General features: G+C 31.5%; 2 protein-coding genes across 2 annotated transcripts; both read right to left on the reverse strand.

The window, feature by feature from the left end:
* Nucleotides 1-1,001: 1,001 nt before the first annotated feature.
* LOC118033432 (uncharacterized) lies at nt 1,002-2,267 on the reverse strand. Its single transcript, XM_035038418.2, has 3 exons — nt 1,903-2,267; nt 1,612-1,760; nt 1,002-1,422 (listed from the first exon to the last, which is right to left on the reverse strand). Exons 1-3 carry the CDS (start codon nt 2,192-2,194, stop codon nt 1,297-1,299), a joined length of 567 nt encoding a protein of 188 aa, XP_034894309.1. The 5' UTR covers nt 2,195-2,267; the 3' UTR covers nt 1,002-1,296.
* A 7,976-nt stretch (nt 2,268-10,243) lies between these two features.
* LOC118033431 (nucleobase-ascorbate transporter 6) lies at nt 10,244-16,396 on the reverse strand. Its single transcript, XM_035038416.2, has 15 exons — nt 16,004-16,396; nt 15,786-15,924; nt 15,184-15,281; nt 14,901-15,077; nt 14,540-14,640; nt 14,223-14,298; nt 14,067-14,126; nt 13,732-13,916; nt 12,819-12,915; nt 12,276-12,362; nt 11,442-11,500; nt 11,257-11,348; nt 11,074-11,151; nt 10,809-10,969; nt 10,244-10,713 (listed from the first exon to the last, which is right to left on the reverse strand). Exons 2-15 carry the CDS (start codon nt 15,880-15,882, stop codon nt 10,495-10,497), a joined length of 1,587 nt encoding a protein of 528 aa, XP_034894307.1. The 5' UTR covers nt 15,883-15,924; nt 16,004-16,396; the 3' UTR covers nt 10,244-10,494.
* Between the last annotated feature and the right edge of the window lie 11,428 nt (nt 16,397-27,824).

The raw sequence follows: 27,824 nt of genomic DNA on the forward strand, positions 1-27,824 counted from the left end.
GCACCTTCACACTCTTGAATATTGTTTTGTGTCTGTCAATGCCATGTCGTGTGAGAGAACCTATTTTTGTTTGGACGACAATGAAATGGCCATAACCAATAAGGTGAAAGGAGGTGATGTCGTCGTTATTTCCAAGTAATTTAGGTAGTAGCTAGGTGAAGTCGCGAAGGGACATTCTCCTCTCATATCTCTTAAATAATTTCCATGTTAATCATTTGGTTATCGCTGTCGGTCCATCCTCAACCTTGAAAAAATGCCTTTGACTCTGGATAATTAAGATTTCCAGAGTCCTTGGATTCTATAGATACCAGCCCATTTGACATCGGCTTTAATGCACCACCTGGGGCATTGAATGTCCCTTTTCAAGCTTCTTGCCACACTGTTTTTGCTCCCTTTTTTTCTTTTGAGAAATTAGTTCCTCGTTAAATAGCTGGCGTAGTGCCGGAATCTGTGTAACATGTTTCCATCGATCACATATTTGACTACGAAAAATGCTTGGTACTGTTTCAACAGTTTTAATTTCAGATCTGGTTTACTTTATGTTATTCTTTTTCCAAAATTCAATACGCGGATTATTTATTGCAAGTGTATCAAGCCCATCAGAGAATTTTGAAGAATCCCAGGTGCATAACGTATTAATAAAAACTGGTATTAATTAATGGCATAAAAAATATGCCTGAATCTTGCAGGGTGAACTAACCCTAATGGTTAAGGACGTATATAGTCAAGTTATACGGTGTTAACTTCTGCCTGAGATTCATCCCATATACGGTGATATACGGTGTGATTTGCATGTTCTTGATTTGGCTTACAAAGATCCCTCGGAGAAAGGAAAAAGAAATTATAGCCCACGCCATTAGAATCTGAATTATGAACCATGAGAAATCTAACGATTTATATTTGATTCTCTATTAGAAAATATTCTCCTGTCTTATGGGGGTTGGATGTTTGATTTGATTGATTAATTAATTACTAATTGGTACTATACGAACACAGCAATAAACCCACCAAAATTATTGTACTATTAAATTTTGAAACAAAGTTCAATTTCATTTCAAAAGAGGAGTTCCTCGAGTTACAACCATGTTTGAGATGCCTCCTTTTGCTATACAAAGTATGCCCACATTAGCCAGATCTGTACTAGAAGAAAGCTTTACTTTAATTTGTCCTAGTAGCTACCGGCCTCCATGGATTATCTGATATTAAATCTTGCAGGTTAAAGCAAGCCTGGATTCTGCTGTTGAGCCCATGTATTTGATCCTATGCATCATGGAAGAAGGAGATGATGAGACACGATTAGCTGCCGCTGCCAGCCTCTAAAATGCTACGGAGTGAGGGTTGCCATGCTCTTGATCTGGCTATGGCAGCAGAGTTAGCTGATGTTGTTGCCCTTGGTCTGTTTCTTTCTTTTTTAATGGTCACCTAAGATGTACTGGAAAATTAGTTTCCATGCATCCAAAATAATTAAGAGACTGATGAAAACATCAAGCAAGACTAGAAGGTGAGTCCTTAATCAGGAAGGATGTGTGTGAATCATTCTTAACAAAAAAAAAAAAGCTTCTAGTTTCAACTAGTCATGTTAATCTGAAGAAATATGCAAAGGGAATTCACCTGATTTTTCTTCTCTTGTTCAGATCTTCTTGGTTTTGTATCCACACCTGATCCCTGCTTCTCTTTCACCCTCTCAGGTTTCTCTTCTGATTCTGGATCGTTTTTCTTCAGCTTTGCTTGTTTCTTTGCCCATAACCCTTTCGTAACCTCTGGAAGAAAACAAAAACCCAAAAAGAAAATAAGACTACTTAATTTCAAAAACTGAGAGAGAGAGAGAGAGAGAGAGAGCGAGAGAGATCTTTCTTTCGAAAATTAAGCAAGCAAACTATATAGACTATAAATATGACAAACCTTGAGTGGTGATGAGTCTATAAACATGGCCAAGAACAAGAGTATCAGTAGGCCTGAGAAGCTTAATCCTCGTTACTCTCAGAGAATTATTGTTAGCGGTGCCGTTGTTGGGACATTCCCCATTGTTATTGGTTGGATCATACAAGGTGGTGGAGAGAAGAAGAGCAACGTAGTGACCAGGGTTCGTCTTCATGACCTCGCTAGCACTCACAGGCCAATACAAGTTTTCTATTTTTCCATTTGGATGTTGAATCACTAGAGTTGCAGCGTCAATGGCTTGACAATTCCCCATCTCTCTCCTCTCTCTCTCTCTCTCTCTGTCAAAGAATATGTGTCTTGAAGAAGAAAGGGAGGATAGATGAAGGGGGCAACGAGGGGAGTGGAAATTTAAATAGTTGGCTTTGGAGCACCCACCCACCAATTTTGAAGTGTTTTTATCTATCTTTGCCTTGGCTTTTTCCTATTTTATGGTCCGTAATAGTTATGGGGGCTCCACCTAGTCGCAATGCGTTACATCAAGGTAATTAAGGATTGTTTTATTTGTTCTTGTGCGGTTAAAAAATATTTTTATAAAAAATAAAAATATTTAAATTAATTTATTTTATATTTTTATTATATTATTACGTAATATCAAAAATAAATTTTAAAAAATAAAAAATATATTATTTTGATATATTTTAAAGTAAAAAAATATTATAAAAAACAATCACCATCTTAATACTAAAAAAATAAGTATGAACATGCACTTTTTTTTTAGTAAAGAAACAAAAAAAAAAAGAGAAAAAATATAACCACTAGCAATAAACTATGTATCAACCTTCACCATGCGCCGCACCACCATGAGAAAGAGGACACCTATGCCATCCATGTGTTGACGTATGTTGAACATGTGCTAACAACTTTTTAAGAATAAAATATTAAAAATTCAAAATAAAAAATAACAAAATACTCCTCTTAACTCTGTAAAGTGTAAATTACAAATAAACTCATGTGAAATAACCAAAACACCCCTAAATGCATACTTCTTTTTTTTAATCTTTTCTAAGGGAAAAGACATTTTAATTATAGCCTAATAAGAGAAAAACAAAAAAAAAAAAGTTTTTTTAACATTAAGGACAAAGAAGTATTTCTACTGTTTTAATATTTGTGAAAAAATATTGATCAACAATTCTAGTTTTTGTTGATTTTGGAGGTAAAAATATTATTTTACTCTCTAAAAAACCAAAAAAATAACTCTGATACCCTAGAATAATTTTTTAATGATTAATAAGTTATTGGAAAAGATCAAATTACCCTTACACACCATTTTTTCCATCCAATAGCAAAATAAAAAATTTTATTGTAGCAGTTCATAGTAAGATATATCTAGAAAAACCACATATTATAAATTTTTGTTAAATAATTAAGGGAGAAGTTGATAGAGCCCCTAAATTAATAGTTTAACCAAGCATAATTTGATAGATTGTTCTCACACGGAATGACGTGGTGAGGCGTGATTGGTTTAGTAATGAAGAGACAAAGGGAAGTTGGCCCAGAGTGATTTTCAATCCCTAAAGACAAATACATCACATACTTTGGTCCCCCTTCCAATACCAACAAATACAGCTAGTAAAAAAAAAAAAAAATTATCACCAACTCGGATGATTGTTGTTGCAGTTGTTTTTTAAAGCATTTTTTACTTAAAATATATTAAAATAATATATATTTTTTTTTTAAAAAATTATTTTTAAAATAGCGCATCAAAATAATCTAAAAAACACAAGAAAAAAAATATTCATTTGAAGTAAAAAAAAAATAAATTTTTTTAAAATTTTTAAAAATATTTTTGAAATACAAAAACAAATAGAGGAGAATATGATAGTAGTTGTTTTTTCAAGTGTTATTTATTTAAAAATATATTAAAATAATATGTTTTATTTTTATCATTACCATATAAAAAAAATTAATTAAAAAAAAAACGTTTTTAAAATGCAAATTGATCGCTTCCTTGGCTTTATTTTTTGCTTTAGCCACTGTGCTGTATGGAGGGTGAAGTTATGGGTGAGTTGAGAACGGAGACATGGCCTGCAGATATGCCGTACCATGAAGATCCGTTTGTCACACTTTTAAACGAACAAACCAACCGGTGTGACTTTGATGTGCACTGACCAAACGTCACTTGATTATCTAACAACATGTTTTCAGCCATGAACACCTAAGCTTTACCTAAGCTGTCTTCGACCGTTACAAAAGTATTAGTGGACTTGTGTTTATTTGTCAGCACAAAACTGATCTATCCCTCACACCTTTCTTGTCTCTTTTTTCTTTTTTCTTTTTTCTTTTTTTTATCGCAATCCTCCACCCCTTTCCTTGCCACGTGAGCTACACCGCTAACAAATTTCATTAAATTAATAATTTTACTTTTATGTGTGTGGAAGATTTAGGCCACAAATTGTAAATTACGAGCTTAATTTAGTCAATCTCATTTTAAAACCAAACACGTCCATTGTGAGAGCGTGATAGAGGGAAAAAAGAAGGCAGAAAAGCAACCGAGGCGGCAGAGGAAAGATGCACGGTGGCCACCGGACCCAAGAGGAAGTGCAATCACTAGGCGTGAAATTTTGTGAACGAGCAAAAGAAGCGTGAAGGAACTTCACATTCACTCGTGTGCAGGCTGCGGGTCCCTCCTGCCACGTAAAGAGAGGGTCCCTTTATCTCCCCGCCACTGCTCGACACGCAATGAGTGCGTGTCGCCTGTGCCAAACTCCGGCCAGTCCCGTCATCATCTCGTCTCATCTGGTTCTTTAAGCAGGAAAGAGAGAGAGAGAGGGAGGGGAAAGGGGTGGGTGTCTCTGTGTATAGCCCATAAAAGGTGAAAGATCGAGAGGATATGCCCATCTCTGTTAAAGCAAGTGGCTGCTTGCTCCTTTCTAAGGTGGCAAAGAAAGAAACATCTTTCCATTTTGTTTACGTTTTCTTTTAGGTATCCTATGGATTGGTAAAGGTAAAGGGTTTTCAGTTGGTTATGCCCTCCAAAAAAGCTCTAGTAAAAAGCCAGGAATCTTTGCATGACCTGTACCTGATCTTGTAAGCCCACCACAAAGGAAAAAAGCTAAGCTGGAGTAAAATATTACTTTTTTAAAATTTTTAATAATTTTTTTTAATAACAGTATATTAAAATAATAAATTAAATAAAATTTTCATAAAACTATTTATAAAGAAATTCCAAACTTACTGGGATTGATTCACATATTAGCTCTTCAAGTCTCAAAGAATTAGTACCGGAGCTATGCTCAGCAAAAAAAAAATATTAACGGGGATGATGCACTTTCTATGAGGATACTTTTATTATAAGGTGATGTTATTTTTTATGATTAATCTCTTTCCATAATATCTATTATATATTACTTAGATATATTAAAATACTCTTCATTACTTTTTAAAAAATAATGATATTAAAGGTGGAATTTCTTTTCTTTTTCCAATCAGGCACATTGAAAATTATATCTTTTTTTAATCGTTATTGATTACCAAATTTTATTTCTTTAGAAAACAAATTGGTCATATATACTTAAATTTTTTTTCCTTGTTCAATAATTTCCTTTTGTTTGCAAATACTATTCACCAATAAAATATTTATTTTGAAAATGTATAATATAGTAATTAAAATATTGAAAACTTTAGTTTCTTATAAATTTCTTATTTTTATTTGAATTATTTTTCAATTTTAGTAGAATTTGATTATGTTAAAATGAAGATATTCCATAATTATATTAGGAATAATTAAAGGGCAATGAATTTGTTAATAGAACAATATATTATTATTATTATTATTATTATTATTATTATTATTATTATTAGATTAACATATAATATGTTGCTCTATCATTTTGTAAAAATATTCTATATGTTATTTTATTACAATATAACATGCATCTTATCATTTTATATAATAATTATACATAGACAATATAAATGCTATTATAAATAAGAAGGGGAAAGAAAACTGATTTCAGTGTACATCAAATATCTAAAAATATTTAAACTCATTTTTTATAGCATAGAAAAACATAAAATATAATTGATCACCTATTTGACTTGCACTTCGCAGCGGATCGGAATTTGTTTTTTTCTAATACAATAGCATTTTCTATATGTTTTTTAACATATAAAAAAATCTCAATTGCAAATAAAAAGTTTATGTATGTATTTAATTAAATAAATTGAAAACAATTTATGCAACCGTAAAAAAATATAAAACTTAATTTTTAACCAATCGAAGTTAATCAGTCAAACACGTGATCCAGGTTATTGACTCAATTAGGCTTTTAGATCTTTTTAGATTTCTCAACTTTTTTTTTTTTACCACCAGAATCCAACCACCTCCTCTTTTCTTTCTCAAACTAGAGACTAAAAATAATGAAAATAAAGTTTGGGACCAAAATTGACTTAGTTCTTAATTTTTGAAAATTCAAGGGATCAAATAATGATAATTAGGAAAGTCTAGGGACTAAAATGAACATTTTGCCCAAACTTATCTTAAGCCACCTATTTCATCTGTGTTTTTTCACTTTGATTCCTTGTCTTTTAAACCTACTATTTCTTAATAAACTAACCAAAGTTGGCCTTTAATATATAAATTTAAGAGTGAAATTAAAAAAAAAAAAAAATCATTGTGAAGCCCACACTGAATTGTAAGAGTGGCTATAATGTGTGGGAAAATAATATTTCCCCATGCCTTTTAGAATATTTATAATTTTTTCAAAATAATTCACTCGGATAAATAATTTTAATACACTCTATTTAATATTTCATATTTGAAATCCATCATAGGCTAATTGTGAAAAATTTACACAAACCAAATAATTGGCAATATTCTAAGAGCAATTGAATCAAATGCAGACACATTTAAGATTTTAAAATTTTTAAAAGATTTTAACGAAGCATTATAGAATGTAAATGGTATATGATTTAACATTCCGTCAGTAATATGTATTTTTCTAGTGATTTTTTTTCCCGAGAAAAAAATAAGCTATTTGAAACTTATTGCTGCACCCTTCTTTTTCTTATTCTTTTAGTTGCCTCCCCTCCTCTTTATACGCATGGCTTTGCCTAAGACAAATAATAACCCATTGATAGTGACCATCCTCCTTTTAGAGTTCAAAATGCGAGTCTAACTATAACCTTAATGTTATCTTACTTTTTACAGTGGTGCTTGCAAACTATCCGTAGATTTGGAATTGAGTAGCGCATGATTTAACCTTCATGTATGGAATCAAAGCCACTGTTCTTCTTTTTATACACAATGATAAGTAAATCCCCATTTTTTTCTGTTTACTTCAACAATATCATTGTTTAGAGAGGGGTGCATGATGAGGTTCCACGCCTGGTTCCCGGAACTGGGAACAAACAATGGATCATGCTGATCAAATGGCGGGAGCTCACTGGCCTGAGAGATTTCCTGTCGTGAAAATAATAATCCGATGGCTGACACAGTCATCAGGCCACTCCTTTTCCAATCTCATTACCACCAAGATCTTAGTAATTATATTAAGCGGCGGACATATAATTATATATTTATCACAAAGAAAGTGATATAAATCTGGTTTTTGCTGACTACCAGATGCCTCTTTTCACTTCTTACCTCTCAGTTTGTTGTTTTTCAGATGAATTTACACATCCATCAAGTATTTCTCAACAATAGTTAATGGCCCAGATTAATCTTCGAACCTGTAATTGTAAATCAGTAATGATTGTGTATGGAGCATGTGATCTAGGCAGAGCAAACTTTACATTAAAAAAAATTATATGATAAGGTCCAGCATCTACCTCGGAAGTGGAGTTCATTAATTATTATTATATACTATATGGAAAGAGAAGCACAGTGGATCCTCTTGGCTCCTGTCCATGCCTGCTTTCTCACCGCAGATCTTTCATCCTCATAATTTATTACTTTGCCTACCTTACTATAAGTCAGAGAGCACAAGAGTAAGCCTTCATCATGATTTGAGATTAAAGAAAGATTGCCCTGTGTGGTGGAGGCATATTCATGTGAGGGGGATGCATACTTTACCAACGAAATCATCTGCAAAAGTTTTCACGTTATGAACACCAAAAATATGGTTCCAATTTCCACTAATGTAACACCTTATTTCGCTGCCCAGATCGTACATATAAACCAATTCTTTATGTGAAAATGGAAGTAGCCATGTGAGAAATTAGGTATCATGCTTCTTCTAATTCTAGTACAGGAAGCAAGTACTTGAAACATTCCATGGAGGGAGTCTTGTCAGATTTTTCACACATTAAGAAAATACATCAGATACTGTCAATCGATGTGTTTTTTTTATTGTATTTGTCTTTTAAGATCACATGTAGCTGAAGACAGAAGTGTGTGAGGAATCGATTTTTAAAAAAGAGGTAAAATAATACAATTTAATACTCAATTATTTGATTTTTTCTATTAAGAGAATAGGAGAAGAAGTACTCCTCCTTAGAACTGAGCTGAAAGAGCATTAAATATTAGAGCATCAAGTCTCTAAGACTTCTGGTTTTAACGAATCTGTCGAGCCTCGTATATAATATGGAAAACGCCTGCTTTCTCCACCATTGTTTTATGCTCTGATTCTGCGAGTAAGCATTGAACTCCTCCTGTTCAGGAAGTGAAATAGTAAAGAAACACGGGATGTCTGTTCCTGGAGGTCCCTGCTGTCAATGCCTTGGCATTTATGATACATTCAAACTAGGCCTCGCAAGACTCCCACACCACCAACCAACACACAGAGTGTTTTTAGGGTTCATGTTAGTGGATGGTTTTTGTTTCTTTCAAGTTTCAAGCACTCAACTATACGATATCAGGACACAAAACCAAGAAGCAAGGCTGGTTGTCGTTTCTATTTCTGTGTTTGGTAAACGAAGAAAATTAAAAAACAAGAGAATGCTCTTTCCCCGTCCAACTTGAGCTACAATTATGTAGTAGTATACATGCATGCCATGGACGACAACAATCTTCTTGCTAAGATCTTGTTAAACATGGTTGTTCGCGAAGAAGATCCATTTACCAAGTGGGGCTGATCACAGATCTAAAATTAATCCAAAAGTTAGATGAGCAGCTAGGGTGAATGTGATGGAGATTTGTTTTTCCAAGAATTCCCTGAGTGTGTCGTTTAACTGTAAAGTGACAGTAAGATCCTGTAATCATCATCTACTTCTTGTGGCCATTATTACCAAGAAAAGCATCTGCTTTTTCAAGAATTAACACCAGCTAACCTTAACCTTTTCTCACCCTACTTTTTGCAGCATCTTGGAAGATATAATAATCATAATAATAATATATGCGGTATCCACAGCAACACCTTGACTCTTGTTTTTTATATAAAACATTTAGCTTAAATTTCACCACTAAAAACTTATTCATGGAAATAACATAATTCATTTAATCTCGCATGGGTGACAGGAGCATTTTTCCAGCATTTCAACTCCCAGGCAAAAAAACCAATTCTCATAATATTCAAATACATCATTTAACTACATCTAATAATTTATATTGTGGATGGGCCTGCGCTAACGGAACCATGAACATTTCCTCGTCCACGAAAATGGCTTATCCTCTGCTAATGTCGTTTCTAGATGCTCAATCATCCCAAATTCATCAAGTGTAGAACAGTAGATGCCTACTGGTGACATATTAGCGAAGTGAATCTAAAAACTTGTTCAATTACTGTTAGTCTCTTCTTCAACTAAAGCATAGCAAAGCATTATTATTTATTCCATGTCAACTTAGATTTTTTATTAGATCAGAGTCAATTATTTCTTTATTTTTCTTAAATTCAGACCCATTCAAGTCTTAGATCTAGTTATTATAATATTATTAATTTCAACATTGATTTTTTTAAAAAAAATCTATATATAAATTTGATAATAGGATAAAATAAATTTTTTTATATTTTATCGTATCTTTTCTACTACAACTAAACAATGATACAAAAACAATTATTTTTATCTTCAATACCTCTCAAACATAATTTTATGTCTTTTCTTCTATCTCCTCTGTCAACGTAGTCGAACTTGGGCTGCTGTCATCAAATAAATATGGAAGTTTCAAATTTCTGTCAAAGATGGAATTGTCTTGGCTACCTGACCTTTCTCTCATTTGATAAGAGATGTTGTATGTGAACGAGTCAGCAGCTAAACACAGGCACGAAGGAAATGGCACTAGATTTGACTAATAATCAGTCGTTTGGACAACGGAGGGCATAGAAAACAGAAACAGGACAGCTCATTTCCATGGCAATGTTAGAGTTAGATACATGCAATCAGTGTGCTTGTGTCTACAAAAAGCAACTACAGAACACAATGAAAAGGAAACCAATGCAACAAAACTGCTTCATAGCTACTTCAAGTCCTCGTCAACGGTCGGATTTTTACAAGGAAAACAAATTCAATTGAATGTTTTCAAGTCATTCTATGAAAGGAGAGACTATCTTATACAGCTAGATAGCGTGCGATAAGATTCACGAGGGCGCATTGAGCATTGCAATTTTTTATCCCACAACGAGCTATCGAGAACTAATATACTGGATTAAGAACAGCTCATAACTATTGCTGATTAAATTAAACAGATGGGAAATATTTGTTTAGATTAAAGGGCAGGGAGTAGAACTCTTCACTCCTTGTATCACCCTTGAATGATCGGAACTTGTCCCACCAGTGCTTACCCCTGTCTTTCCTGACTGAACTATCTCTTCTATGCAGTGTGTTGTCCAGGAAATAAGCCAAGCAGCCCGCAACAAATGCTTCTGATGAGAAAGGAATGTTTACAATATCGTTGAACTGCCAAAGAAGAAACAAAACCAAGATGTTCATCAGCCACTGGCATAGGTTTTATATAAGCAAGACAGATCATGGTTGAAAATTTTCATGCATACCCATCTTCCACCAGTGTGAACGGGACCATAGCCCTTAATTGCAGTGTACTCATTGAAGTACTGTGGCACGGATAAGCCCATGAAAATAGAGAAGCCTAATATGAACTTTGTTCGGAAGCTGTTGAGATTACAGAACTGAAGAAAGCTAAGACCAGCAGCACCTGGAAATCCATAGTGAAAAGGACAAATCATTAAACAAAACCAATCACAATGTATCAGAGAGATTCACAGCTGCTTGTGAACCAAAATATCATGATATACATACCCACGTAAGCAAAGAAAAGGCAATATAAACTGGCAAAAATGGGTCCTGGAATTGAAGCAAAGATTGCCCCGAATTTTCCTGCACAACAACACAAAGTTGAGCGATAGAAGTTAACATTATACCAACAACAAAGATGAATCATGCATCAATATGAAAGCATTGAACGAACTCATATTCACTTACCAAGAATGGAGAAGAAAATCATGAATCCTGCAGATATCTGGACAACCCTTCGGCTGCCTACTTTAGTTAAGGCCAAGAGACCAGCATTCTCTCTGTACACAGTAAAGCTCGAGTCAATTTTGAAGTTACTGCATCTGAATGTATAAAAGCTCATGCACTGGAAAGGCTTTCCTAGTGAATCTTACACAGATACTGAAGATCCGTTTGCAGTTCCAAACAGCCCAGAAAGCAAAATAGCAATTCCCTAAAGCAGAAATAAAATGTTAACAATGTAAGAAACTCAATATTCATCTGAATCATCATTGTTCTTTATACATGGAATACATAGCAACCACCAGCATATACAGCTACAAGTTCTATATATTAACATCCCTTTCTTGCTCTTATTCAGGATGGATTTCATGTGAGGGTTAGGAGGAGAAAATTACCCTAGGGACTTTCACTTCCTATAATTGGGTTTGGTAGAGTAGGGAGGGGTAAAAGCTTTTCATGGGGGGAAGTCGTCTCTTATATTTTAACTTTCTCTAAGTTAGTGCTCACACTTTGCATTGGAGACCAACCAATACATATTTCTTTAAAATAATTATAGTTTAAATTTTGATTTGATTTGATTCTTATTGGGCCAACTGACACTCATAATTTTTTAAGACTCCTATAAACAATCATAGAAGTTCACTGCCTGACACTTTGTTTCACCCTTAAAAACTTCACATGTTAACATTTTGCCACCATTTTTTTCCATCCTCTACACATCAAAACTTTAAAATAGTGCGTGCGTACATGACTGCACATAACAGTAGCTAGGAATAACATTTCTCAAACAAATCTTGGACATGAAGCAAATCACTTAATAGCTTTGTCTTGCCCGTGACAAAAGGAATTATTGATGCATGCCACAGCAAAGTATGAAAATTAAGACAAGTATTTACACAATATCATAGACACAAAAACAACCTTTCAGAACTAAGAAACTTAAATTTTCAGTTTCAATTACAAAGAAGCCAATATCTTTTTATTACCTGCCAGCCAACACCACGGCTAAGAACAGAAGGTGGCATAGGAGTTGCACTTCCATACCTTGACACAGCAATGAATGCACCAGTCGACTGCTTATTCAAGGACAGTAATTCAGTGAACTTCCAAGATTAATTTAGATAACAGTTGTATCAAGTAACCCATATAATCCAAACAATAATTATTTAAACTCCACCACATACACAAAAAAGAAAACCAGAAAATAACAAAACCATTGAAAAAACAATGTTGAAATTGTGTGTTTCACAGAGAAGTTTTATTTACATAAACGGCATTAATTGTCAGCTCATCCACATTACAGCAATCATGTGGTTTAATATTGTACAGTATCACTAGTATGGCCATATGGGATAGGTATGGAAAATGACTTGACAGTTGAAATAGAATATCTATGATGAGAAAAATAATACCAGCAAATTGACAATAGTTATGATGATGTTGCATGATGCACTTTGATTCTTAGTTTAAAGCAATGGCAAATGGTAAGCATGAGGGAGAAGTTAAAATACGAATGGAAGAATGCAAACCTCTACAAGAGCAACAAAGGAAGCCATCATCATGGCAAAAGCTTCACCAGCATCAAATGAAGGTGCTCCCCATTGAAAGGGGTATGGAATTCTTATCCTGAAAAACCCATAATTCCAATAAGGAATAGTTGATGTCATCTCATGATACTAAGACATGATTTCAAAAAAATATTATACTACATTAAAGCAAACTCATGCTTTAATCAAACTCTTAGTTCACAGATACCAATTGGAACCCAAATTAGTTGTCTGATTCAATGAAATGTGGAAAGAATGAATGCAGTCAAGGAAAAAACTTTAACATATTTATTCTAGTCAGAATCAGATAATTGCATCACAAGCTCTTCCCACTTGGACAGTGACAACCAATGCAAATGAATATCTAAGCAGTCCCCAATGATGGGCCATCTAACTCATCTTTCAAAATCAGCTTGTCCATGTGTAGACATGGTAACCAAGCACATTAATAGAGGAAATGAGTGAAAAGAGCAATCAATTCACACTTCTATTTTCCACTAGATAAAATGAATCGGTAAAAAACAGTCTTCAACATCTTTATTCACCGGTTTTACTCTTTATGCGGTAAAATACCTCAATTAACAAACCAACAAGGATTTACATGTAATAGCTAAGACCATTGTGATGAGAGATTACCAGGTCATCATAAGGCATGACTATTGCATTGACATTTTAAAGTTTAAACTAGAAAGAGGAAAGAATGACAAGTAAAGATCCACTGTGCAACACCACTGGGTGTGGTCCAATGGTGCAGGATGTGGTAGATTTCCTGGGTTGCTAAAATTTGAGTAGTTCCCTTGTAAACCAAAAAAAAACAAAAAATATCCACCATATAAAGGATAAGCCAAGAAGTAAAAGCTAAGTCATGCAGCTGCTTTAAGATGCAATGACTAACCATGGTGCAGCATCTATAAGTCCAGCACGATCAGTACGGCAAATTGCTTGTGTCCTTGGCGCTGCATCATTATAAGCACCACCCACTGTGAGCAGGTGAGCATAAATCCATACAATCACCACAGCGAATATGACAGCAAAACGATCAAAGATATGTCTTCCTGACTTTATCACATGAGGCATGTACTGAAAAACAACCAATGACAATTAATTATCTCATCCTAACAACAACTATTACTAATAGAGTAATAATATGCACAAAAGCAAGAGATGACAGAACATGGCATGATCAAAATAGCAACAAGGAATGCATCCAGAACAGATCAACATAAATACCTGTGAAACAAATACTAAGATGATAAGCTCTGGCAAGCCAATCTCCACGCATTTGGCAACCTAAACATGTCAGTGTAAAACTTAATACCCAACTGGTAACAACATCTTTATACATAATAAGCATGTGCATGAAAATGTAGCAAAAGGGGAGCTTACGCCAGGAAAACCAAGCTCATACAGCCCAAAACCAACGAGAGCTACCAAAGGAACAGCTGAAAGTGGACTTAAAAACCTGCAAAAAAAATTCTTTGAAGCAGAGTTTACCAAAGCGAACATTGAATATGGCAGAAAGAAGTAACAGGGCTACGTAATAAGCCAGGGTTCCTTGATTCATAAATTCAGTTGACTCAAAATACATAGATGATGACTTCTATATCTTAACCAATAATTATATCTGCTTATCATCAAATGCAATTGATAACAGGGTGCAAGCACTGCCAAGATATAAACATCAGTTCAGGTTCCAAACTAACCTCGTGACATTACGCCAAAGTCCACTGAAACCTAGAACAATCTGAAGAGTAGAAGCAACAATGAGAGCACCTTGTATTGCACGCATAATCCTCTTAAACTTCTGTATAGGCATCAAAAGTACTCATCAAGTTACTAATGGGATATTCATCAGTAAGGCTAAAGTGGTGAGAGGGAGCAGGTAAATGTATATAATATACCCCTGCCCACTCTGTGTTTCTCACATGAATGACTGAAATACAGTGTAACAAAAGGTGTCATGGGAACTAACACTAGCTCTTCTATATCATTAATAGACAGGTGTCACTTGACATTCCAAACCAAGACAACCTTATATAACAGAAAATAGATAAGAAATAAAACCTCAACAGGATCTACTTCGTCGCTAAATCGACCAGAAAGGATAATTGAAATTGTAGTTGGGACAAAGGTGTAAGAGCCTCCAATAACAGCAGGCAAACGAGTGCCAAACAAACTCTGGAGCAATGTGTTCAAACCAGCAACAAAGAGAAGCGTCTGGATCACATCGGCCTTCTCTTTCTACAAAAACAACAGTTGCCACGTAAGTCGTAAGATTCAAGATCACCATAGTTAGTTAAGATAGACAAGAACTATCAATATAATGTTATTTTTCCCTTGATCTTACATTTCCACCTCCCATTTGAGGAACGAGAGCAGAAGGAATGAGAACAGTAGTTCCAAGCATCACAAGGTAATGTTGGAAACCAAGTAGGATAGCTTCCGCTGCAGCGCACAATTTTGAAATAATCAAATGCAAGCAAACCCTTATGAATAATGCATGAAAATAATCGAAAACCAAATTACTCTGTCCAATTTCAAATACTGTTACAACCAAAAAAAATAAATCTGAAGGAAAAAAAATGAACAGAACAGAACAGATCCTCTTAGCTCAACAGATTTCCTTAAAATGGAAATCGCAAAAAAAAATTCAACAGATAATAAACATTAAAACAGCCCAAGAAACTAAAAACAATGTAATTAAATACAAAAGTAGTTTTTGTTTATAAGGTGGTTAGTGTACCAGAATATTGAATGAAAAAGGAGTTAGGTTTATATGAACATAAACAGCATTTAGCCTTTTGAAAAGAGAGTATATACCATAAAGATAAAGATGGAGAGAAAGCTCAAAAAAGCTACTTTCAACCAAAACAAGATTCAGAGATAACAAATTATACTTAAAAAAAATAGATTCATTGACAGGATTCTAAAAAGAAAGAGAATGCTCACGCCAAGGTGGTGGACTAGTAACGCAATAAGAAATGTTAGGAAGCTGATCCCTTGGTAGATGTGGTTGTGGCTCCTCAGCCTTTCCTCCTCCAGCCATCACTCCTTTCTTTCCTTCTTTCTCTTTAAAAAGAAAGAAAAACTGCAACAAAAGATAAGTGAGAAAGTAGAAGAAGAACACAGATCCCAAATCTCACAGAGAAGCAAAAACAGTACTCAACCTCAATAATGCGAGCAGCGGCAAGAACCAGTGATGAGTGACTCAACTCTTACTAGTTACTTACTACCCACCAAGTATATAACAAGAAAAGAAAAGAAAAGGACGACAAAGGTGAAGAAGAAAAGTGCCTTTTTCAACAATGGCTTTTCCCCTGTCTTTGAAAGCAAAAATCAAGAATCTAAAGTAAAATTACAAATCACGTACCCCCCACCCTTCCACAGGAAAAAAAAAAAAAAAAAAGGTGTTCTTCTCTTAAAAGATGCAAGAATGAAGAAAACCCGTACGCCTTTTTTTATTTGATTATAAAGTAGAAAGTAATATCCATCAAAAACAGTGTGGATGGTGTGAAACAGCAGAGTGTAAATAAGATGACATTACGACAATCTCTCTCTCTCTCTCTCTCTCTACAATCTCTTATCATTTGTTTATTTATAGAAGCCGAAGGAGCTATTATTTAACGTTGTATTATTTAACGTTGTATTATTCATTCATCACTTGCTAACATGTTTTAAAAAGAAGTAATAGGAGTTAATCTTGTGAAGTGCCTGAAATGTAAATGAGATTGTTTTTTAAATTGTTTTTTATGTTAAAATATATTAAAATAATATTTTTTTTTATTTTTTAAAATTTATTTTTAATGATATAAAACATAAAAAAATTAATTAATTTTTAGCTAAAATATTTTTTTGAATTTTTAGGAAATATAATTTGCACCGTGTTTTTAAATGGTGTAAAAATCTTCACAGCCTGACCATAAAATTTAAAAATTCAGTTAATTTAATTAAAATTAATTTAATTTAAAATAATATTATTTAAATTAATTTTAACCTGTTCAACTATGGGCATAGGGTCATGCTTGAACCTTTAATAATTAATTAAGGAATTAATTGAAAAAAAACTAATGAGAGGTTATTATTAGTGTATTTTTTAGTAATGTGATGAAAGGTATTTTTATAAAATTATTTTTTAATTAAAAATATATTTTTATTATAATTTTTTTAATATAAGTATATCAAAATCATAAAAAAAATAATTTAATAATTTTCAAAAAAAAACAATTCAAAAAAGTTAGAGCTCTATGGGTGCTGTCTAGGTGTCCTCCACCTAACGTGGAATTATTGGAGGAGGCTGGGGACAATTTGGACAATACGGTAAATAAAAGTCATGGAAACTTTAATATTCCATTAACAACACTTCAATGATCAGTAGATGGAGAAAACATGAATTGTCAGGCCTTGCCTACAGTATAAGAGATGTCTGGACGAGTAAATGAGAGGTATTGGAGAGAACTAATTGTGTTGCGATACAAGGTTGGATCGGAAAACGGTGCACCCGTAAATGATGATAATTTGACGGTGGAGGCCATTGATGATGAGACTGATTTTAAGCATGTTGGTTTTGTGAAGAAGGTCAGTAATGTAACGGTGCTGATATAGAATGATGCCATGAGAGGAGGGAGGCGCCTCAGTGCCCAGTAAGAAACCTAACTACCAAGGTCCTTGGAAGCAAATCCTGTATGAAGCTGGTGGATAAGATTGTGAATATCCTCATTAATTATGTAGGCCAGTGACTAGAATATCATCCATATAGATCAGGACAAAAGAGAATTATGCAAGCGAATTTCAGAATGAGAAGAAAGGAATCAGGATAAAGTTAAAGGGAGAGAATTAGTCTGGGGCTTGATCCAAGAAACCATGCGCATGGAGCTTGTTTGATGCCTTGCGTCAGTGAAAAATATGATCAGGAAATTGATGACGAAGAGTAGTCGTAGAAAGAAATGACAAGGAAAACTACAGTTACACCAGATGAACTAAAGGTGTGGATATTGTTCTCTACTTTCAAGATTACTTCCAGCAGATTTGATTTTGTTACGATCATCTGCATGATTTGTGTTTTCTGCAGACTTGGTGCTGGAGTTGGTGCTTAATTGCATATTAATACACAAGACTCTTTAAACATTGTCACTTGTTTCCGGCACCCATGGAGGCAATGAGTTTCGTTTTGGCTTGCTCTTCAAGAGGAGAGGGTCAAGGACTTCATGACCACCTCCATTGCTAAGGACATGATCCATTGTTAAACTCTGTTTACTGAACACCGACGGATCTACCGTCGGTGAAACTGTTAAATCTGGTAGCAAATTCTCAGCAGGATTCTTGTGCTCTTATTCTTATTTCATCTCATTATTATCAGAGACATGATCCAGTCTTCAGAAAACATGTAAAAAATGTCTGGGAAGAAAATTAAGAAAGAAGCAAGGAGAGCAGCTTGAATAAAAGCTTTCAGAGCAGTCTTTAACGTAGTGGTATAGCTTTGAGAATTAAAGGAGACCACCAGCAGAGGAGGCCAAGGCATAGTCCGAAATGAGCTGGATGGAGTGGGGGCCGGAAGATTCCTGTTTTTATTCATAGATGCTCTGCACCGACTAGCATTCTTTACCTCATCTCTGCGTAATTTTTGTTCTAAAATATTGTTTATTGAAATAATATTTTTATTTATTTATTATATTTTATATATTTTTAAAAAAAATTAATTTCATTCTTCCAAATTAATTTTATTTGAGATTGGATTTTATAATTTTTTTAATTTATTTTTTATAAGAATATATTAGTTTCATGATTTAAACTAAAAATTTAATATGTTAACTCAATTAACTCGAATTTTTATATTTAAATTTTTTTAATTAGTTTTTAATTTCTTGTCATGTGTCAAATATTTTCTAATGTAAAAAAATATATTTAGACAATGCTAATATTATTTTAAAAATAAAATAATTTGAGATTTGATTTATTGATTAAGTTCAATAAATTTATTTTATTTAGTAATATAATTTAAAAAATATATTGATAGTAAATAAAATGAACAATAAAAAAATAATAAATTACTTTAAAATTTAAACTCATCTAGCGTAATTTTAACTCTATTATTTTTTTATTGTGATCAATAAAATTGTACACGTATATATCATGTTTTCAAATAATTAGTGATTGGACTGATGACTTAAAAGCTTACTTTAGTCACACGCTAGTCAGGTTGTTCGTGCCATCATGAAACAAAAAAATCTAGACAATGCTGATATTTTTAAAGAAATAAAATAATTGAGATTGATTTATTAACTTGGTTGAATTTAATAATTTTTTTTAATTTAATAATATAATTTTATAAAATATTGATGGTAATTAAAATGAAAATGAAAAATTGGCAAAATTTAACAATAAAAATTGAATTTTCAATATCATACTCAAAAATAAAAGAAAAAAATGCATGTTCAAGACTCATCATTAATATGTCTTGGACACTATTCCACCATCAAGACAATTCTAATGTCATTGTGTCATCATAGCAATAACTCGTAAAGCAAACTAAATAAAATACAATGAAGTTAGCATCACATGCTTATATTTAATTAATTAATTTAATTTATTTCAAAAAACATTAAATTAAAACATCCTGAAATCTATTGTATGGTTGTTGATCATCCTCTCACGTGTTGCTAGAATAACAAAAACACATCTCACTAGTTGATCAACTATTTTTTTTAATATCATATATTAATTAAAAATATCAAAAAAAAATTCTGTTAATGTGATTATAACAAAAAAAAAATCATAAAAAAAATAAAAAAAAAATCCTTATATGTCAGCTAAAGAAATTTTATTTTGAAGGACAGTGAATTTGGTCTACCGTGAAACACCAAGTCCTCTTAGTTTTTTTTTTTTAAAAAAAAATTAATTACTTGGCAGCTAACAAATGTTCTAACAGTCTCTTGGGCATCAATTTGCAATTTATTGTGCACTTGGAGGGTGCGTAGATTGTAGCGAATCATGCCATCTGCAAAATTGTCGAGTTGTACAAAATTAAATAGAGTGACCGTGTTGTTCAGTTCTGCTGAGTATTTTATTATACATAATCTATCTCTAGTTCCTCGCGTTGACAATAGAATCTCACATGAATTTAAGCACTGACAATGTGCATTATTTTTATGCACCAGTAACCAAGATTTATGGTAAACATGCCTGCAAGCTGCAGAGCTGTGTTTTCTTGCACTCAGTTCTTGTTTGTTTTTGTATTCCAATAGCATCTCAACCGGAGAGGTAAATGAGGAGACAAAGTCCAAAAATTATTCTTTTAGCTTTTGTTTCTTTAAATGAGTATTTCAACGCAGTAGCCAATAAAAAAGCTAAAATATCTGTTTAGAATAAGAGAAGTTATTTTTACAAGTTTCTGTAGAAATAATCAAAGAAAAAAATAACGTTGCCAATGACTATTTTTATAGTCGTTGGTCAACAATATTTTTTTTCTTTAAAAGCAAGGAAAGAAACTTGTTTTTGTTTTAAATCTTATATTGTGCCTCACTTTTCTCTCAAATTTTAGAAAAAACAATAATCAATTATTCTCTGGTTAATTAATAGCATCGGTTGTGTTAATTAGTTGAAATTAAAAGGTATGTTTATTTAAAAGCTTTTTATATTTTCTCTTAATATCTCTTGATTTTATAGATTTTTTGTTGTTAATTTGATATTTGTGATGATTTTTATTTCTTTGTAATTTTATGTTTTTGATATGGGTTAAGGAAAACAATTTTTTTTATTTATGTTGTTATCTTTGACAAAATTAAGAGGAAGTAATAATGGTAGCTAATATTGATAAAAATATAGAGTGACATATTTAAAATTTATTTTTGTTGTCTGTTTTAATTTGAGGTTAATTATATTTTGTCTTGTTGAAAATACAATTAAACCAGTATATTAATCCTCTCTTAGTTCCAAAAAATAGTCAAATTGTAATGTTAGAACAAGTAGAATGCAATGCTTGTTATTAATTCACATGTATGTAAACTACAAAATTGCTAGACATTGAATGTGCGCTTCTTTTACACTCTCCTATAAGGTTTTAACTTGAGGTTTTTTTTAATGTAGATGGATTCAAATTTTCCAAGCTCTTTCACCAACTTTCTTATGAGTGAGTCAGAAGATATTCTCTCTCAACCAAGTGATTCTAATCAATTAATTGATGACTTAACATACTAGAATTTAAATGTCCATACAACAAAAAAGTCACAAAGAAGTAAGAACTTCTCACCAGAGGAAGATTGTTTACTTGTCTCTACATGGCTAAATACAAGCAAAGATCCAATTACAGCAAACGAAAGCTCTAAGACTTTCTATCACAATGCTTTCTCCAATTTAAAGATATTTATCAGTAAGATTTGCAGGAATACCATATGCAAGTATTCTATGAACGACAGTTATTTTTTGAAGACAAGATAAACCAAGAACACCGAGAGCATCTGTCCTTTGTTTGAAATATGGATTATGAGCTTCCACTGCATTTGCAATCCGAAGAAAAAGACGACGACTCATCCTAAATCTTCTTCGAAATTGAGTTTCAGTGAATTTAGGATTTTCAGCAAAATAATCATTATATAACCTCAACTCACCTTCCTTTCTATTATGATTGACAATATTGTGGCCACAAATAGAGCCACGATACCCTGTTATCTGCCTTTGATTATTCGATTCTTCTTCAGCAACCATAGCAGCAGCAACAACTTGAAAAGCGATCACAGGAGTGTCATCATCAAAATCAAAAGCATCATAAAAATTAAAATTAAAATGATTCATGATGAATTTTAATGAAATATATTTTTGATCGGAGAGAAAACAATGGAATGATGAGAAAAAATGTTAAGGTATATGAGAATATTTATAGATGAATTATTTTTTAAAATTTTGAAATCTTAGAATGTTGGCGGTCATTTTTTTAAAATTTAAAATTTTAAAAATTTAAAATTGTGGCGGTTACTTTTTTGAAATTTGAAATTTTAAAATTTAAAATGGTGGCGGTTATTTTTTCTAAATTTGAAATTTTAAAATTTTAAATGGTGGCGGTTATTTTTTCAAAGCATGAATTTGAATTTACTTTTAAAAAATTAAATTTTTAATAGTAACATATAAAACTGAAAATTAAAAATATTCATATAAATAAATTTTAAGTTTAATTTTAAAATTATATCTTTTAACTTTCATATTATTTTATTAAATTTTATATTATTTTTATAAATTACTCATATTAATCATATAATTAATAACATCATAATTATATTATATATAAAATATCTAAATTAGTTACATAATTATATAAAAATGAATTTAACATGAAATATATTAAAATATAAATGGCTTTTCTAAATGGTATTTTACCATTAGAATATACATAATCAAAAAAACTATATTTATACTATTTAAAAAATCATTTTATCAATTTAGCTTTTTAATTTAGCTTTTTGTACTGTAAATGCTCTAAGAGCAAAAACAACCTGTCGGGTGATCTTTGATACTCTCAAATACCCCCTTTAGCCATCACGTCGGCCATGGATAGAAAGAGGGATGAAGAAACATGATTTTTTTTTCCCCTTGGGAACAAGAAAACACTGAAAACCACAAGAGTTGGGTGATCTTTGATGCATTTTATTGGCCAAGTAAAAGATCAGGATGTTAATTTCTGCATAATTGATGATTAACAAAGAGACAAACCTTCACATTCGTTAATTATCCGATTCCAGCACCCACATGATCGACTGATTGTTTCAGATTCAATCATGCCATATTGCTTTAGGTGGACACAAAATGAGTGCCCATGGACGCCTTTTGTTGATCTTTTGGAGAGGTAAAGATAAAGGGAGACGATTCTTGGTAACACAGCTGAGTGACGATCTAGTTAGTTTTTGTCATCTTCTTGGCACAATCTTGGTAGGTTTCTCCGTCAACTTTAGCTCGCCATTGGAGGCCTGCCAAGATAATATTGGTAGGAGCCTCAACAGTGATTTTCAAATCCAGACCTAACCTTAATTAAGGGCGTTAGAATAGGAAAAAGGTGGCATGGTGATGGTGGCAAAACTATACCAAATAAACTAATGGCATCAGAAATGGGTAATGATGTGTTTTCTTGAAAGATTTAAGTTTGTGTTTGGAATGCGGTTGAAATAACGTTTTTTAAAAATAAATTTTAAATTTTTTTTGTTAATTTTTTTATGTTTTTCAAATTGTGTTTGATGTGTTAATTTTAATATTGGTAAGAGCCTCAAAAGTGATTTTCAAATCCAAACCTAACCTTAATTAAGGGCGTTAGAATAGGAAAAAGGTGGTGATGGTGGCAAAAACTATACCAAATAAACTAATGGCAGCAAAAATGGGTAATAATGTGTTTTCTTGAAAGATTTAAGTTTGTGTTTGGAATGCGGTTGAAATAATGTTTTTTAAAAAAATTAATTTTTTTTTTGTTAATTTTTTTATGTTTTCAGATTGTTTTGATGTGTTAATTTTAATATTGGTAAGAGCCTCAAAAGTAATTTTCAAATCCAAACCTAACCTTAATTAAGGGCGTTAGAATAGGAAAAAGGTGGCATGGTGATGGTGGCAAAACTATACCAAAATAAACTAATGGCAGCAGAAATGGGTAATGATATGTTTTCTTTGAAAGATTTAAGTCATGTTTGGAATGCGGTTGAAACAACGTTTTTTTAAAAAAAATTAATTTTTTTTGTTAATTCTTTTATATATTTTGAGATTGTTTTGATGTGCTAATTTTAAAAATAATTTTTTAAAAAATAAAAAAAATCATTTTAATGCATTTCCAAGCAAAAAATACTTTAAACCGCAACCGTTATCTCAATCTCAAACATGTTCTTAAATTTAAAATTTTTTTGCTAAATATTTTTTTTAATTTTTTTTGCTAAATATTTTTGTTTTAAATTTTAGATCGTTTTGATGTGTTGATCTCAAAAATAATTTAAAAAAAAACATCATTTTAATGTATTTATAAAAAAGCGAAAAACACTTCAAACCGTAATTACTACTATAATCTCAAACAGGCTTTTTTAAAGCAAGATTACTTTTGCTTTTCAAAAATATTTTTTAAAAAAATTAAATTATTTTTTGATATTTTTATATCATTTAAATATTTTAATATTAAAAATAAAATTTTAAAAAAAACATCATTTCAGTCCTTTAGAAATAACAACCGACACAATAAGACACGGCCAATAGCAAAAGTAAGGGATAATTGAGTGAAAAGGAAGAGAGAGGGCATGAAGAAGAAAACAAAAGAGATAACGTGGGCGTCGCTTTCAGGGGATACCCAACTTCCTGCTGGAGGGACCCACGATTTTAGCAAAATTCCCTGGCGCTTTTGATTCTCTGGAGATATGGTTAAATTAAACGGTGCTTTCTGTCTCCCTTGAGTCCCCACTGTATTGCTAAGATTTAACAACAAATTCATTAATTAAATGGCATAATTCATTAATTAAAGTAGCCATAATTCATTAATTAATCGCAATAATTCATTTTAATTAAATCGCATAAGGACCGGTTTAGGTCGTAGGCTTTAGAGGTCGAGGCGCTATAAGTTTTGATAGAGTCCGAACTCTGCGAGTTGAAAGCCTGGAAGAGTTTTCAGTTTCTGCCTCCAGACCACGAATTCCATATTTCAGCTTTTTAATTGTTAATCCTACCTTGTTAGCTATTTTTTTGCCGTGCATTCACTGCACATTGGATAATAAAATTTGTATGCCGTGCTGGATTCACTGCAGGTTAAAAAACTTTTTTTAAACTAAAAAAAATATACTTATTAAAAGTGTAAAGAGATATTTTTGACATTAATATCATTAAAATGTGCGTACCTAACTCACATTATAAATTGATTGGATTCAGTGAATCACAGAAATAGCAAGTCTTGATAATTGTAAAAAATATGGATTTAAGCTTTATTAAAACTTTTAAGATTGATAATGTTTTTTTAATTAAGACACAAACAATAATAGATTCATCCCACTTACCTTGTAGCAAACAGATGTCTCATAGATCCCATTGGAGAATTTTAATAAATTTTTTTATAAGATATTTTTTAATTATTAGGATAAAAACATATGTTATAAGTAGACCAACCCTAAAAATTTAAAAACTATTTGAGATAGTGTATAATCCTAAATAAAACAAAAAAAAAATCATGTAGTTTACTGTTAAATCAAATTCAATATTTAAAAGATAAAGATCAAGAAAAAAAACTATTAAAAACAATTAAATCGGGCCATAAAAACTAAAAAAAAAAAAACAGTATCTGACTAGTAGTGGAACTGTCAAACTTATACCAGGTTAGCCCAACTATGAACTTAGTGGAATTAATTTTTTTTATTTATTAAACTACATGATACGAACAAAAAAAACATTCAATCAAAAATAAAACATCAAACCTAATACTAAGATGATGTAGAAAATTAGTAACAACATGAAAATTAAATATTTAACTTCGCAACACCAATAATTTTCATGTTGTTGTTTTTAATGAATTTCTCTTATCGAAATAAATATGTAATAGAAAAACAGTAAAATTTATAATAGAAATTGAACATGGTTAAAATTTAATGAGTAAAAACAAAAATATTGAAGATATTTATGAAAGTAAAAACAAAAACTGACTTACTTTAAAATTTATGGATTCCATGGAGTCTAAAAATTTTTTTTTTAATAAGATACCTTTTTTTACTTGTATGAATAAAAAATTATGGTCATGAAATAATTAACACCAACCTAAAAAATAAAACTTATTTGAGGACAATGATAACGCTAAATAAAAATAAAAATTAAAAAATCATGCAATTCATTCCTAATCAATTTAATATTGAAGGATAAAATCGAGGAAAAAAACTATTAAAAAACAATTAAAGAGCCAAAAACATAAAAAAAAAAAAAATATTTGGCTAGTGGATGGACTTGTCAAACCTATTAAACTGGATTATGAATTCCAGTGCGATTATAATTTTTTTTAAAATTATTTTTTTAACTATATAATAAAAAACAATATACGATCAAAAAATAAAACACCAACATAATAACAGAATGTTGTAAAAAAATTAAGCAACAAATTAAAGATCAAAATAATTTAACATCACAACACCAGTAATTTACCTTATTGGGTTTAATGAATTTTCTCTATCAAAATAAATTTGTAATAGAAAAAAAAATATAAAATTTATAATAAAAACTAACACACATAAATTTATTGAATAAAAACAAGAAAAGATACAAGGTTGCATATATTAAAAAAAAAAACTAATAAAAAATCAGTATAAAAAAAATTTAATCTATATATAAATTTCAAAAAAAAATCACAAAAAAATCATACATATCTCTTTAAAAACTAAACACGCCCAATATCATTAAAAAAATTATCACAAACTAATTAAAAAACATAAACAAAAAAAAATATCAACTAATGAATTATTTTAAAAAATAGAAGTCCTTTTTCTCTTTACCCACAAACCCATTTTCAACCCATTTGTTTGTCCAAAACACCTAGAAAACACTCTATAGACCTTGTTAAACCAAATCCATGGCTATAAAAAACATAAAAAAAAAAAATCACCCTAAAACCTAAATCCTCCCAAAAATAAAAAAATACTTCTCAAGCTCAGATCTAATTTTTTAGGTGTTTTCAAATTAAAAAAAAAAAAATTACATAATTTTAACTCCTTTCATCATATGAAATTATTTTAACATAAAAAATGATTGTTTAGATGACTAAAAATCCTCACCAACAAACACCTTTTTTCTCTATATTGGAATCGAACAATCTCCTCTCTTCTCCAACCAAAGAAAATTGGAAAATGAATAAAATAAAGTTTAATATCAAAATTGAATTAAGGAACCAATCACCTAATTTCTAAAAAAGATAAAATAAAAACAGCAAAAAAATTAAAAAAAATTAAAACAAAAGGAGAGCTAGTATTTTAGTATATGTTATTATTATTATATTATTATAATTATAATTGTAATATATAAGTACAGGTATGGAGAAAACTCCCACACCCTTTAAAGTATTACTTAATACTAGTTGGATTGCCCGAGCGTAGCCGCAGATTTTATTTTTTTTATCAACTTCATGAAACCTAAATCGCATAATAGGGGGAAAGGAAGAACTTTCATAGCATGCAAACGATATCTAGTTTCATTAAAAGGCAATGAATGCAGTGGTTAAGCAATAATATCTTTAAGTACGCTTGCATAATAAGTGAAAAAGAAAATATGAAGCTACTTTAATTAAACGTATTTGTTATCCAATGATTCTAGAACAAAAAGGTGTTCAATAAATTAAAAAGAGTTGGATATAACAGTGCTAGCAAGAATCAAGCCGAATACTGTTAAAGAAAGTGAGTTTTAGCAGAAGCTGCAAAAAAATATCCAGCATATGCATGACTACTTAGCTACATGTCCTGTAAATGAAAATTGAATCATTAAGTAAGAAACTGAAAAAAAAAAAAAAAAAGTTTTCTCACTGCATAATAAAGCAATGAAACCACAGAATATCTATGAATAAGAATTAGCACTCTTTAACTCCATTCTTGTTCTATAATCCAGCATTCACCATTTGCTTACTTATTTATAAGCACATGTAAAACATTTTAGTGTAGTTTTTTTAAAATGGCATCGTTTGTCAATGAAAAAAACCAGCATAAATCTCAAAGATTTGAACCTCGTCTTTGAAAACAAACTCTTGAGTTTTTTTTCATGGATCACCAGAATATAAAATGATAGCAGGGATCACAACTATTCTCTACTCATGTCAAGCAATATAGGGGACTGCAAGGTCCTTTTTGAAAGAAAATCTATCAATGGATTCAATTCGAGCTTTGGCCACTGATTTACTAGCATCAAAGGGTGAAACTGCTTTTTTTTTTTGAAGACATAGTCTAAGACGAAACAAAAATCTAGGCCCTGATGCCATAAATATGAGGTGATGCTAATTTTTTGTCTATCTTGGGAAAGCAA

This window comes from Populus alba, chromosome 15 (assembly GCF_005239225.2).
Source record: "Populus alba chromosome 15, ASM523922v2, whole genome shotgun sequence".
NCBI lineage: Eukaryota > Viridiplantae > Streptophyta > Magnoliopsida > Malpighiales > Salicaceae > Populus > Populus alba.

Excerpts from the sequence above, each read along its gene's own strand:
- LOC118033432 (XM_035038418.2), bottom strand. The coding sequence starts at position 2,194 with ATGGGGAATTGTCAAGCCATTGACGCTGCAACTCTAGTGATTCAACAT. Across the intron at positions 1,761-1,902 it reads TAGACTCATCACCACTCAAG|AGGTTACGAAAGGGTTATGG; the intron begins GTTTGTCATATT and ends GTTTTCTTCCAG. Across the intron at positions 1,423-1,611 it reads AACAAGAGAAGAAAAATCAG|GTGACCATTAAAAAAGAAAG; the intron begins GTGAATTCCCTT and ends AGTACATCTTAG.
- LOC118033431 (XM_035038416.2), bottom strand. The coding sequence starts at position 15,882 with ATGGCTGGAGGAGGAAAGGCTGAGGAGCCACAACCACATCTACCAAGG. Across the intron at positions 13,917-14,066 it reads TCTTAGTATTTGTTTCACAG|TACATGCCTCATGTGATAAA; the intron begins GTATTTATGTTG and ends GTTGTTTTTCAG. Across the intron at positions 11,349-11,441 it reads AACGGATCTTCAGTATCTGT|AGAGAATGCTGGTCTCTTGG; the intron begins GTAAGATTCACT and ends TACTGTGTACAG.